Genomic DNA, 13,738 nt, shown 5'->3' on the forward strand with positions numbered 1-13,738 from the left:
TTGCATACGTAGCAAATAAGTTTACATTTAAATAGCTGGTTAGCCATCACTAGAGCATTTTGCAGCATGCTTTTAAAGTTCCTCTGAAACCCTCCACCTTCCCCAGCTCCACCTGCATAGATCTGCTATGGTAAATGCTATTTGTGCACCAAAAAAAAAAATTTAAAAACATTTTTTAAAATGTTACTAGTTTTAGAATGTTCAGAGAGCCTTCTAAAGTAACGTCCCCATAACGTTTGCAAAATTATAAAATTGAATGTGTCTGTCTCGTAACAAGGAAAACTATTTTTAAAATATTAAAAAGCAGTTGAATGTTCAGGGAGCATTCAGAAATAATGTTTACCTTATGGCAACTTTCGAAAAACATTCTTGTTAGCTGGAAATTTATATGAACAACTTTTTTGAAACTTGACACCCCATAATAATTGTGGCCTTGACAAAAACAGCATTAACGTTCCTTTTCTGTTTCTCAGAAAAAAATAAATAAATAAATAATGCAGTTGAGTTCAAAAGTTTACATCTTGCACAACCTGCTAAATGTTAATTATTTGACCAAAATAAGATGGATCATACAAAATGCATGTTATTTTTATTTAGTACTGACCTGAATAAGATATTTAACATAAAAGACGTTTACATATAGTCCACAAGACTATCCTTTTGATCCTGTTCAAAAGTTTACATACACTTGATTCTTAATACTGTGTTCTTACCTGAATGAGCCACAGTTGTGTGTTTTATGTGTTTTTCTGTCCCTTGTTTGTCCTAAACAGTTAAACTGCCTGCTATTCTTTAGAAAAATCCTTCAGGTCCAACACATTTTTTGTTTTTTCAGCATTTTTGTGTATTTGAACCTCCAACAATGACTGTATGACTGATTTTGATCTTTTTACACTGAGGACAACTGAGGGACTGATATGCAATTATTACAGAAGGTTATTATTACAGAACACTCACTGATGCTAAAGAAATAAAAAACGATACATTAAAAGCCAGGGGTGTAAACATTTTATGTGTACATTGTTTATTTTATTTTGCCTAAATATTTTTTTCTTTTAGTACTGCCCTTCAGAAGCTACAGAATATGCCTACATGTTTTCCAGAAGACAAAATAAGTAAAATTTACTCTGATCTTCAAAGTCACCCCCTCATCTCTTAATGCATTGTGTTTCCTGCTGAAGCATCAGTTGGCGTTTAAACCTGCATTCGAGTCCCTCAGTTGTCCTCAGTGAAAACATAGATCTCAAAATCATACAGTCATTTTTGGAAAGGGTTCAAATACACAAAAATACTGAAAAACCAAAGAATGTGTGGGACCTGAAGGATTTTTCGGAAGAACATTTTGTATGATCCCTCTTATTTTGATAAAACAATTAACATTAATCATAATAAAAACATTAGAGTTTAATATAATAATCCATCTCATGAACAAACCGTTATATACAAGTATGGTACACTGGAGGTTTCAAAAACAATGAAAAAAACATTGAAAAGATACGGTTGACTAGACTCCTTGTGCCAGCACATGAAGAACAAAATGAAAACTGGGTCATATTACGCTGCTGTGTGAGGGCAGCCTAAAGGATTATTGATCCTACAATAGTTTCATCCCACCCACAGTGAGCCAAGCCTGTTTGGATCGGTGTTACATCAGGTAAGAGAAGTGAATTCTAAAAAGGAGCATCTCCAGAATCAGCAACGCTTGATTTCACACCAGCTGACGTGTTTTATCTTTATATACAAATCTTTTGAATTTGAATGCAAATTCAGTGCTGGTTTGATTTTAAACAGACATTATTTGATGTGGAGATAGAGGTGCTGTGGTGGCTTTTGACATTAGAAAGCTAAGAAGGGCATTAATGTGATCAACGTCAGAGTGTCTCAGCAATCTGAATAAACTGGTATGAGAAGGCAGCCAGAGGTCCCAGCAGGACTGGCAAATCAGTGAGCCGTCACATTATACTTTTGCATTGCCTCATGGACCCCATGAAAACTAAGTTTGAACAGTTTTAGATTTTGTTGAAATGATTTCATTATGTTTTTGACATTCATTGCTGTGCAGTCATGAATTACACACTGCAGGGAGTTTAAGATTTTTGCTAATTTTATCTGAACAATGTATAGTCAGATAAGCTGTATTTTGAAGAAAATGTAATAGCTGTGATGTATTTCAAACTCTTTATTATTTAGGTGCAGTACACGTGTCTTGCTTTCTCCAGATCCAAAATGTCAAAGAAAATGTCAAGATTTTCCCACAGCACAACACTATGGCTTTAACCGCTTAAGATCTAGAGTGATATACTGTAGAAGGTTTATCCCCTCAAGTGAAATCCATGATGCTTTCACACTTGTCCTGTATCAGCCATTAATAATTCCTGAGGTGTCACACTGTCTTAGGAATTGAATGAATCATCAGAGGCTTTCACAATGTGGAGAAAGTCTTTGACCGTATATGGGTTGCATTATATACCAAGGGAGCTGCTGAAACTCAAAGGAACTCAGCCTTAGACCATCTATCTTTAGCACGTATCATACAATGCGAGACAGAAATCCTACATTCAGAGAAAAGTACTATGTGTGCTCAACTTCATCAGTCATAAAGATCGGATGTGAAGTGTCATGTCAGATTGCAGTGATGAAGCTTTATTTTTATACTGAAGAAACTTTCTTTCTTGTTTTCAACTAAAAATATCTGAACATCCCATACTTATAGGAAAAGTATAAGTATTCTTGAAAATGAAATGTATGAAAACAGCCTTAGTGAGCATAAGAAACTTCTTAAAGACTTTAAGAGAAATTCTTCCAAAGCTCAAATGGCCAGAACACTAATTAAGAAAATTTGTAGTGCTTTGTTCATTTATAAGTCTTCAGCCTCAAGAAATATTATGGCTTTTAACATTTCCCTTCTTACTCCAAAATAATATTTGCAGTAATCCCTAAAAAGGAAACAGGCAGTTCCTACAATGGCATTCTGCTTATCATCTCGATCTATTACATTCGCAGAGTACTACAAAGTTTGGCGATGTTCCCAATATGTGTGGTCACTGGTAGAGACGTGAAGAACTACATGGCATTGACCCTAACAACAGGAAGTGGAGGAGATACCATCAGCAGATGCTGTAACTCTAGCCTCCTATCGCATTAACGTATGCCACACACAATGTACTGACTGAACCAATGACCTAAACAGACATGCAAAATTAGTGTGTTCACCACAAACCTGGAGCAGAGCTACAGAACAGAGCTCTAAAACAGCCAAACTAATGGCAGTGACCAAATGTGCTGAATAACATGAACTTTGGCTTGGGAGAGCTCCATTTCTTTGAACGATTTATTTTGTTTTCGAAAAAACTGTTATACTGTGTCTGTCACCGCATGGTCGACGTGCAGGATTCCTCCTCTCGTGATTATCTTGGGTGGATCGTGCTTCTGTTTGGAACAGGAGATGCAGACTATTAGCCAGCCTGTGTTTAGCTTCTTCAACCATTAGGTTTAAGAACACAGGATGGCAGGGTTATAGGTTTTTAATGGCTTGTGAAGCACTTTTTTGAGGGGCTTTAGATTTTTAGCGTTTCAATATTTAGCAATCTCCTTAAATGGTTTCCTGCATAGTGCTGACGTACAGCATGTGAATATTTTAAGGGGGTCATGTCATAAGGAATTACATTTTCCTTGATTTCCTTGACGTTTCAAAAGTCAAAACATCCTCCCTAGTGCAAGAAGAGCATTTATAGAAGCCAAGTCACACACACACACACTTGTTTTATAATACAGCTTTGTGACGTTACACTATTTAAAGCAATTGTATGTAGTTTTGTGCTTTTGCGACTTTGGAGCCCCCTAGGGTTTGTACACAATCACCAAAATAATTTACATACTCCTAGAATGGGCATTTGGAGGGGAACGTAGGAAAGAAACACAAGATGTTTGACTTATTAGAAGTCAGTGTACCATCAGAATGATTTGAAACTGACATTTGAAGGGGAAAAAAAAGAACTGCTTTTAAGCTTCACAACAAGACACTATTATCTCTTTTCCAACTTTAGATTCTTCATTCTGTTTTGATTTAGGAGTTGAATACTGTATAAGCACATGATGTTTAGTCATAAGCTATAGTGACAAATATGTCATAATAAAATATATCCTGATGACAGTGGTCTAATATATATGGAATTTATATCTCGCAGTTGAGACGTTTTTTTCTCAGAATTGCGTGAATATATCTCACAATTCTAACTTTATAACACACAATTGCGAGTTAAGTCAGAATTGTGAAATTTAAACTTGCAATCCTAAGAGCATAATTGTGAGTTTATATCTTGCAATTCTGACTTTCTTTCTCACACTTGAGTTTATCACAATTCTGAGAGAAAAAGACAGAATTGTGAGTTTATATCTTGCAATTCTGACTTTATTTCTCACAATTGTGAATTTATATCTCACAATTGTGTTTATTTTGTGCAATTCGGAGTAAACAAGTCTATAAAAAGTTTATATATCGCAATTCTGACTTTATTTTTGCAATTGTGAGTTCATATCACACAATTATATCTACAACTGTGAGTTTATTCTATGCAATTCTAAGAAAAAAGTCAGAATTGAGAGTTTATATCTTGCAATTCTGACTTTAGTTTTGCAGTTGTGAGTTTATATCACACAATTTAAGAAAAAAAAAAAAAAAAAAAAAAAACGAATCGAGAGTATATATCTCACCATTCTGAGAAATAAAGTCAGAATTGCAAGATATAAACTAGGGATGCACCGAATTGAAAATTCTTGGCTGAAACCGAAAAACCGAAAAAGAGGAAACCAAGGCCGAAAACCGAAACACCGAAAGTATTATGCCAATTATTAGTACCATTGCATTTATGGCTATACTTACAAAAATCAAGGCATTGCAATTGCATAAATTAATATTAAAATTTCAAAGAATAAATCAATTATATTAATTTAAACAATTATTACCAATCAAGTATTATATTACTTAAAATATACATGTATTGTACTGCCTTTGTTTAATTTTTTTATAACACATTATCTTGTGGATCCATCAGTTCACATTTACAACTCTATGTGTTTCTCTTCCAGCAGGAGGCGCTATCAGAATGTTTGTACACAAAGCAGTGCAGCAAATGACTTTGAAACGTGCAGAGCTCATATTTATTCAATGGATAGCCTTTTGAAGTTTCATCGCAATTCTTGTCCTTTTGTCCCCACATTTAAGACAACCTGAAATCATAATTAAGACTTTCTTAACCCCTAATAACACTGCAGTCATCAATGAAAATTAAGAGCTTTATTTCAAGAACCGACTTTCAAAAACAAACCTTATTTCAGTGAGTGTTTTTCATTCACTTTTCGGCCGAAAATTTTCGGTGGCCGAATATTCGGTGAAACACAATTCTTTATATTGCGAGTTTATATCACGCAATTCTGACTTCATTTCTGCCAACTAAGTTTATATCACACAATTTTAAGAAAAAAGTCAGAATTGTGAGATAAAAAGTCGCAATAACTTTTTTTTTTTAGTGGCAGAAACGGGCTTCCATAAATATAACATATCTCATTAATCAAGTCCTTTGGTGCACTCTTGAATCACACTCAATAAACAAAAGGGATTTAGAATGATATACAGTAGTCAACATTTGAAGTGGATCATCAATCTTCTAAAATTCTAAAATAAAAACAATACTCGTTCTTATCTTAGGACAACTTTGATTAACTTTTTTTGATCTACTTCAAATGTTGACTACTATATGCCTCAATAAATCAAAAGAATAAAAAACTCAGACATTCAAAAATGTAATGTCTGGAGGACATGAAACAATTCAATTTCAGGATAGGCCTGTCCATGGCAAACTGACTAGATCTCATATCAGTTTTTTTTTTCTCTGAACGTTTCTGCAGAGATGTGATATTTTCCCTTAAATCATCTCTTCAATCTCTCTCTGCTTTTTAAATATAAAATCTGATCATGTCGAAGAAAGTTTTTTTCCCCTTAACTTTTGTTGCCAGGTAATAATACAATGTTTTTTGTTTTCAAAAGACCCTACATAGAATAACATTCAGCTCTTAAGCTTCTTCAATATGTAAATTCATAAAACTCACCATGTTTTTTCTTTGTTTACTGCTCTGCACTTTGATCTGATGAGTGTTACTGTTTTGATATTGGGTGCATGAGTCATGAGTATTACCTTTACTTTTAAAATGAATTTTTATTTCTTTAGTTCCTTGGATACATGCTAACGTAATATAATGCTGCCCAGATAGGAAAAAAAAAATGCTTGCCGATTTTCTTTGACAGCATAATAAATTTTTGATTCTTCTTGTACGGACATTGCATGTAATGTCAGGTATTGGCCATGGTATTGATTTCTTGCAAACCTCTCTCCACAGAGTAATGATGGGATCTGGAATCAATCTTTATGAATTTTTGTGCTCCAATTTACTGTACACGTGAAAATGAATGAGATGAGAACAAACTAAATAAGAGACTGTGGAATAAAAGCGCTGACAGGCAGATAAAATGAATATAAAACATGAGAGAAAGATTAACTATTTTTGTGACCATCATGCATTGAAGTGTATTTTTAATGCTATCTTACAACATCACAGTGAAATCTATCAAAATTCATACACAGGTCCAACAACAACAACTGCTGTTGCCCTAAAAGACCCAACAGGTCCCTAGGGTCTTCAACTGCCAGCTTAGGGAACCACAGACAGTGCCTTCAACAGGATAAAGACTTTACCAGCCTCAAACCAGATGCCCTAGAACCTCCATACTCAGTGTTTAGGCCAGACCTCAGCATCCCGAACCCCTCATGCAAGAAAAGACAAATGGCGTTAAGGTATGTGTAACTGAATAATAGTTAAAAATGGCAAAGAAAGTTACTGCAATCAACATGAAGTCATTTTTCCACATTATCTTCCACAAATCAATTCTACCATTGAGTTATTGCTTCTTGGTTAATATGATTTTCAGAAATTAATATTCTTTTTGGCCAACGTTGTACACTGTAAGAAAAAAAAAAATCCATAGAAAAACAGATAATGTCCTAGAAAATTACCAGTACATTTTCTGTTAAGTTTACAAGTACTTTAAACACTACACAATGCAATGCATGATTTAAAGTACAAGTAAAAAAAAATCTCTATGGAAAATTCCTTACATTGGGCTGTAGTACATTACAATCTTAATAGATTGGGCTGCATTTTTACTGACTTTTACTTTCTGAAGAAAGTAGTACACAAGATCCTCTTACATTCTTATGTAACATTTTGCAAGCTTTACGATGGTCGCACAAAATGGCAGATCTATTAATCTCAGTAGATAACAAAAACATTTAAATCATAAAAAATAATAATAATAATAATTATAGCCGTCTATGACTTCAGACAGCTGTTTGACATCAAATCATCTGGTTACATCGGGAGATGATGACTTACCAGGGTAGAGGGGTTCCGTGTGCAGACTGTGTTTCTGTTGGCCTCTTTTAAAAAGCTTTTTTTGTTTAAAATTACCTGAAAAAAGCAGAATTATGAAGGATTTCTTAAAGTGAATGACATGAAGGCTACCTCTATGCCAAAGGAGATTACTTTGTTTTCATGGAAATATTTCAGTGTACTTCTGGAGGGAGCACAATGTGCTCTTAGAATAGTTTTTTCGACCTGTTCATGTTTCTAATAGGAAAGTAAATACTTAATAAATATAATGTATTTTTAAAATTTGTATATGTGCTTAGGAAAGCGTGACTCAAGTGATCTGGCTGTAGCAGTTATCAAGCTCTATTATCTAACATCCCACTCACTTAACATCTGAGACCTCATATAAAATGGCTTTTATGTCTTACAAAAAATAATGTCAACAATGAAACAGACTCTTTGGTGTTGTATCTTCTTACGCTGCAGTCCATTAGTATTCGTCCAAAAGAACATCGTGCCGTTGTAGTTAGTGAACTGTTTTGCCCCAGAAGCACTGAAAATTAAAAATGGCACATCTTGTGTTATTCTATTCCTAGGCCTACTCCACAATTGATAACATGTTTGGTTTAAAGGTGAAGTTCACTTCTGGAACAAAAATTCATACAGATGATTTAGTCACCCCTTGTCGTTCAAGATGTTCATGTCGTTCTTTCTTAAGTTGTAAAGAAAACATTTTAGGATTTCTCTCCATATAATGGATATGTATGGTGCCCCCAAGTTTGAACTTCCAAAATGCAGTTTAAATGCAGCTTCAAAGGGCCTTGAAGCATAGGAAGAAGGGTCTTATCTAGCAAAATTACAGTTTATATACTTTTTTATCCACAAACGCTTGTCTTTGTCTAGCTCTGCGTAAACTCTATGTATTCCTGTTTATGACAGTTAGAGCAGTGGTTCTCAATCCTGGTCCTGGGGGACCCCTGCTCTGCACATTTTGCATGTCTCCCTTATTTAACACACCTGATTGAGATCATCAGCTCATTAGTAGAGAGATCCATGAACTGAACTAACAAGCTGAAGATCTCAATCAGGTGTGTTAAATAAGAGAGACATGCAAAATGTGCAGAGCAGGGGTCCTCCAGGACCAGGATTGAGAACCACTGAGTTAGAGCATGTCGAAAAGCTGCAATCTCATTTTCTCCTCCAACTTCAAAATCATCCTACATCCCTGCAGAGGTACCGACCCAGTGTTTACAAAGTGAACAGGCAAAGAAGGTCTAAGGGAAAAAAGGTAAAACAGCTATGTAGGACAATTTTGAAGTTGGAGGAGAATACCCTAACTGTCATAAACAGGAATACACACAGTTCACGCAGAGCTAGACCAAGACGAGCGTTTACGGTTAAAGGGTATATAAATGATAATTTTTTTTTTCGAAAATAACCAATCACTCACTAGATAAGACCCTTTTCCTCAGCTGGGATCGACATTTGAAGCTGCTTTAAACTGCATTTTGGAAGTTTAAACTCGGGGCGAGAAATCCTGAAGTGTTTTCCTCAAAAAACATAATTTATTTACGACTGAAGAAAGAAAGACACAAACATCTTGGATGACAAGGGGGTAAGTAAATTATCTGTAAATTTTTGTTCTGGAACTCCTTTAAGTAAAAAACACAAAATGTCTTTTAAATATCATTTCATGTACCTTTTTGTGTTGAAGCACTTATCAAACATTTGGAAGAGGGCATGAATGGATTTCTTCTTGCTCAGCAGAGCGCCAGAACAACATTGATGAGCACACATTCGCTACAGCAACTCAGCCAATCACTGAGGACCTCCCAAAGAGCCTTGATGACATTTTGGCTGGTAAACAAGGCCTTTGAGCTTTTAACCCACCTCAAAACATCTCTCGAGGTGTTGTTTTCCTAAATGTTCAATTTTCAACTAGGCCATCTTATCACAGTCTTCAACGGGAACTGCGTCATGTTTTGGAAGTCGAATTGATTGAGTCAGCGTGTTAAGTAAATGAAGTTATCATAGATTTTCCAATACTCATCTTCTGCATGGAGGGAAGGAGAGCTTGAATATCGAAAGTCTTTAGCTATCAGGCTTCATTTCAGGGTTGTGAACCCAGGGAGAAGCCAAACTGCTAAAATGATCTACATGCATAGAAGCACAGCGGAGGTTAATTGTCATTTCCTCCTGAGGATGTTTACCAATAACTTCAATGTTTTCCTTTTCCATCTGGTCACTCAAGCTGTTTTCCAGGATTTTGCAGTTTAATGGAAAATGTTGAGTGAAAACGTCATCATCTTCTTTCGGTGTCAAAGAAGAGGTTTCACTCTGATGTGTTAGCCAAATGTTTGAAGTAACAAAGTATTAAATATTATAGCAAACAGATGACACTTTCCATTTGCATTCTTTTGTTTTAGCATCACCTTGGTCAAAATGATCCGCACTAGAGATATCCTAGAGGTAGAATTACACACCGCTAATAAAGTCTTTATACGGTAACCAAATGTCTGGTGCAGTGCAGAGCTGTACAGAACATCATTAAGTGCTTTGCACATCCTACAATAATTATGAACACCATCCAGATGCATACCACTCACAATGCATTTTGTACATGCATAATTCAAGTGGGATTGGAGAAAGCTTATGTGGATTGCTAAAGCGAAGCGAGTAAATCATTCTGAAATTGGTCCAATGACACAAACAAGGTTCAAACACACACTGAAGCTATATACAAACTGCAGCCACAGATTTGGACTGCATCCAGCACTTTGAAGCGAAATAAGGGTATATTACAGAGTTGGACTTTGTGAAACGCAAGCTTTCCTGAGTTTGAAAGAAGGTCTGCAGATGTGCCGATTAACTCTCTTGAAAAGCAAAGGGAATCGCTCCAGTGAGCACTTGACAACAGCTTCAATCAACATGCATTTTGATTCCGAGAGAGGCTTAAGTGCAAGAACTAAATGTACCTTAACTAGCACGTGTGTAGTGTAAAATATAAGGTTAGGGTGGCACAATATGTAAATAACCCCTTTTTATAGTCACTTGAGAAGCTGGTGGCTACTATAAGGCCTTGGTAAATTTCTATTTTAAAATTACCTTTCAAAATAAACACAAGGATGATGATAATCTTTCATGAGGATGAATCTGTTCTTGCACATAGTTCTTAATTTAGGTCTTAAAGGGATAGTTTACCCAAAAATGAAAAATCAAAAATTCTTTGTGCACAAAAAGTCATCTTTATAAAATAACGGTTAAACCACTGATGTCACATTGACTATTTTGATTAGTTCTTACTACCTTTCTGGGCCTTGAATGTGGTAGTTTTGTTGCTGTCTTTGCAGGGTCAGAAAGCTCTTGGATTTCATCAAAAATATCTTAATTTGTGTTCCAAAGATGAACAAACGTCTTACAGATTTGGTACGACATAAAGGTGAGTAATTAATGACAGAATTCTAATTTTTGGGTGAACTATCCCTTCAATTTAGGTTTTCCAGGTCATCAAGAGCAGATAAATAAAAGCTGTTTCTCTTACATATTAACAATATGTGACCCTGGACCACAAAACCAGTCATTAGAGTCAATTTTGTAAAATTGAGATTTATACATGATCTGAAATTTTTGATATAAAAGTAATATCGATAATTTTTTCGACCAATACAATGTTGACTATTGCTACAATAAACCCGTACAACCTATGACTGGTTTTGTGGTCCAGGGTCACATATTGATAATAATAAATGTTTCTTGAGCAGCAAATCAGCATATCAGAATGAATTTGATGTATACAAATGTATTAATACACTCAATGCAGAAATTTGGTTCTGAGAAATGCAGAAATGGTTAACTGGTTTTCTGTGTCTTGTGCGTGTTTTGCAGTGATTTTCTGCTTCATGATTTCAATTAATGTAAGCATGTGTTCCCTTCTGTTTGAAAGACTGCCATTAAAGAAGCACACAATCCGTTCCGCAGATGGGTTCGATAGACTCTTAAGTCAGGGTACACCAGTCTAATACTTGTGCTTAAAAATCAAAGAGCTGTTTAATGCTTTATTTTAAAGAGATATATTATATCATCATTATTATTAATAATAATAATATCATTATTCCTACAAATACATGGATCCCGGCACTTTGAAAAATGTTTTCTTTCTTTTTGTCTTTGTTAAAACAAGAAAGCTAAAAATATCCTATGGTGAAAAAATAAAGCAAACAACAAACAATTTAAACATTGAGAAAAAGAGAAAAATCACAAAAAGACACAAATAAAACTATAACGAAATCGAAAAAAGAAATTCTACATCCTTTACAAACACTATGGCCCAATAATTTAAGAAAATAGTGTCTCTAAAACGTTCATATTGCTTTGTACCTTCATCAGTGCCCTTTAGGGAGTTCAACAATACAGTGCTGTGAAGTCTTCACAACAGCCAGAAGGGGACGCCCTCCCCCGGGCTCTGCGCTCACCTCCATGAGGAGGTCATGAGGTTTTTTGAGGAGAGAGAGTCCTGTTATTAGCTTGTTTAATCCTCAGCACAACATCCTTTTGTGTTCTTTTGGCAGTAGAGATAAAAATACAAGGTATAGTTACTATTCCTCATGATCATGGAGTATTCACCATTGTTGCATTTAGCATTATTACTCTCTAAGATATTATTACTATTACTATCACCATCACGGATACACAGAGTGCATCGTGTGTCGTGTGCGCGAGTGTGTGTGTGTGTGTGTGTATGTGTGTGTGTGAATGTGTAAGTCAAGTGTTCAGTGCTCAGAGCTTGTTTTCTCAAACGAGAAGCTAGGCAGAGTCAATAGCTTGGAGTTTGGGTTGCCCTCTTGAGGCAGCGCATCTCCTCCTCCACCCAAATCAAATGAGTCCTTGGAGTCACTGGAGGGAGCGCGCCTCCTCAGGCAAGTGTCCCGACTAGGCAACGGGGGTGGCACCATTCCTAGAGCAGGGTGCAAGCCTCCCGGAAGCTCCGAACCCTCGGGCGGATCCACGGAGATGCACGGCGGACTCATCTTTTTCTTGCGGGCTCGTGGCGAGGACTGCTGCTGGAGGCTGTCGGCTCGTGAGACGAAGCCCGAGGAGATCGAACTGCGCTGGGGACTGCTTTCCACGGATGAGCACACCTCGATGGAGTGCCGACGTGGGTCGTCAAGCCAGGACAAGGGCCGTGGTAACAGCAGAGCTCGCTGGCCCTGAGTGTCCACACTGTGGTACTTCTTAAGCTGACGTCTTGCACCTTGTTCTCCTGTCCCTTCTCCGATCCCGTCGTCGCTCCTCCCTGCAAGCCCTGCCCGGATAATTCGGGATACCTCCTGATCCACCGAGTCCGTTTCCTCCTGCTTCCTTGTGGCCAGTGATGCGAGGGGCGGCGAGCGGGAAGGCCTGGAAAACACGTTGTACTGGTCGCAGGGGTTGTGCTGCGTGTGGACGCTAGGTCGCGATGGTTTTGGGGAGGCGCCTGGAGTGGCAGGGACCAGAAAGAGGGAAGGCTGGTGCTGCTGCTGCTGAGGTGGAAGGTTGATAGGGGGGTCCAACAGTTCCCTAAGCCCCAGGGAACCCTCACTTTCCCCTCCCTCTGTGTATAGAGTCTCCTGAGAGTCAACACTCACTGCCACCTAAAGAGAGCAGGGACGGGAGGAGGTGAGGGGAAGGTAAGGGGTAACATTAGGGATTAGGACATGAACAGGTGAGAGGGAGACTGGTTAGTATGAGATGTTAGGGGTGTAGAAGCTAGTGGAAGGGGAGGGGAGCCGTGGAGTTAGAGTGGAGTTCACCATTAGCATTGCACTCCACAAGCTCTCTGCTTAAAAATATTGGAGGTGAAATTAGAAAAATAGAAAGACTGCCTCAGGGCATCTGTTTTGAATGCATTCGTAGCCCCAATCAGAGGTAGCCAACATTTAGAATCTAATGTTAATGTTCTTCTTTTTTTGAAACGTTTGTATCAAACTTGAAAGTACAGTATCAAACGCAGCTAACTCGCCAGAAAACGTACCAAAACATCCCGACCACACATTAAACCTTTAACCCACAAAAATAGTGCTTAAATTGTGCTACAAAACTTGCTTAATAGCAGTTAGACATTCTGAAGTAACATTCTTAATTCAACAACCAGTTAACCACTAGTTGAAAACATTCTTTGTCCTTTCAGTCTCATGGACGGTCCTAGGGATGGGCTTCCAGGGCTTATACCCCCAATTTTCTTTTTTATTACTTTGAGTTTTAATGTCAGGTCTCTAGTAATCCACTATATAAATCAGACATGAAAGAGGAAAATAGAGGATCTATTGACTTTTTG

At 37.0% G+C, this 13,738-nt stretch overlaps 2 protein-coding genes across 2 annotated transcripts in view; one reads left to right on the top strand and one right to left on the bottom strand.

Moving 5' to 3' along the window:
• Positions 1-13,738, top strand: part of LOC141297454 (voltage-dependent T-type calcium channel subunit alpha-1G-like) — a 225,544-nt gene that overhangs the window by 68,272 nt on the left and 143,534 nt on the right. The gene's annotated exons all lie outside the window — the stretch shown is intronic.
• LOC141298286 (voltage-dependent T-type calcium channel subunit alpha-1G-like) overlaps positions 11,454-13,738 on the bottom strand; it is a 75,814-nt gene continuing 73,529 nt past the window's right edge. The window contains exon 21 of the mRNA XM_073828794.1: positions 11,454-13,055. Coding sequence (XP_073684895.1) covers positions 12,195-13,055 — 861 coding nt within the window. The 3' untranslated portion in view covers positions 11,454-12,194. The remainder of the gene's footprint in view (positions 13,056-13,738) is intronic.

The sequence above is a fragment of the Garra rufa genome, chromosome 22, assembly GCF_049309525.1.
Source record: "Garra rufa chromosome 22, GarRuf1.0, whole genome shotgun sequence".
Taxonomy (NCBI): domain Eukaryota; kingdom Metazoa; phylum Chordata; class Actinopteri; order Cypriniformes; family Cyprinidae; genus Garra; species Garra rufa.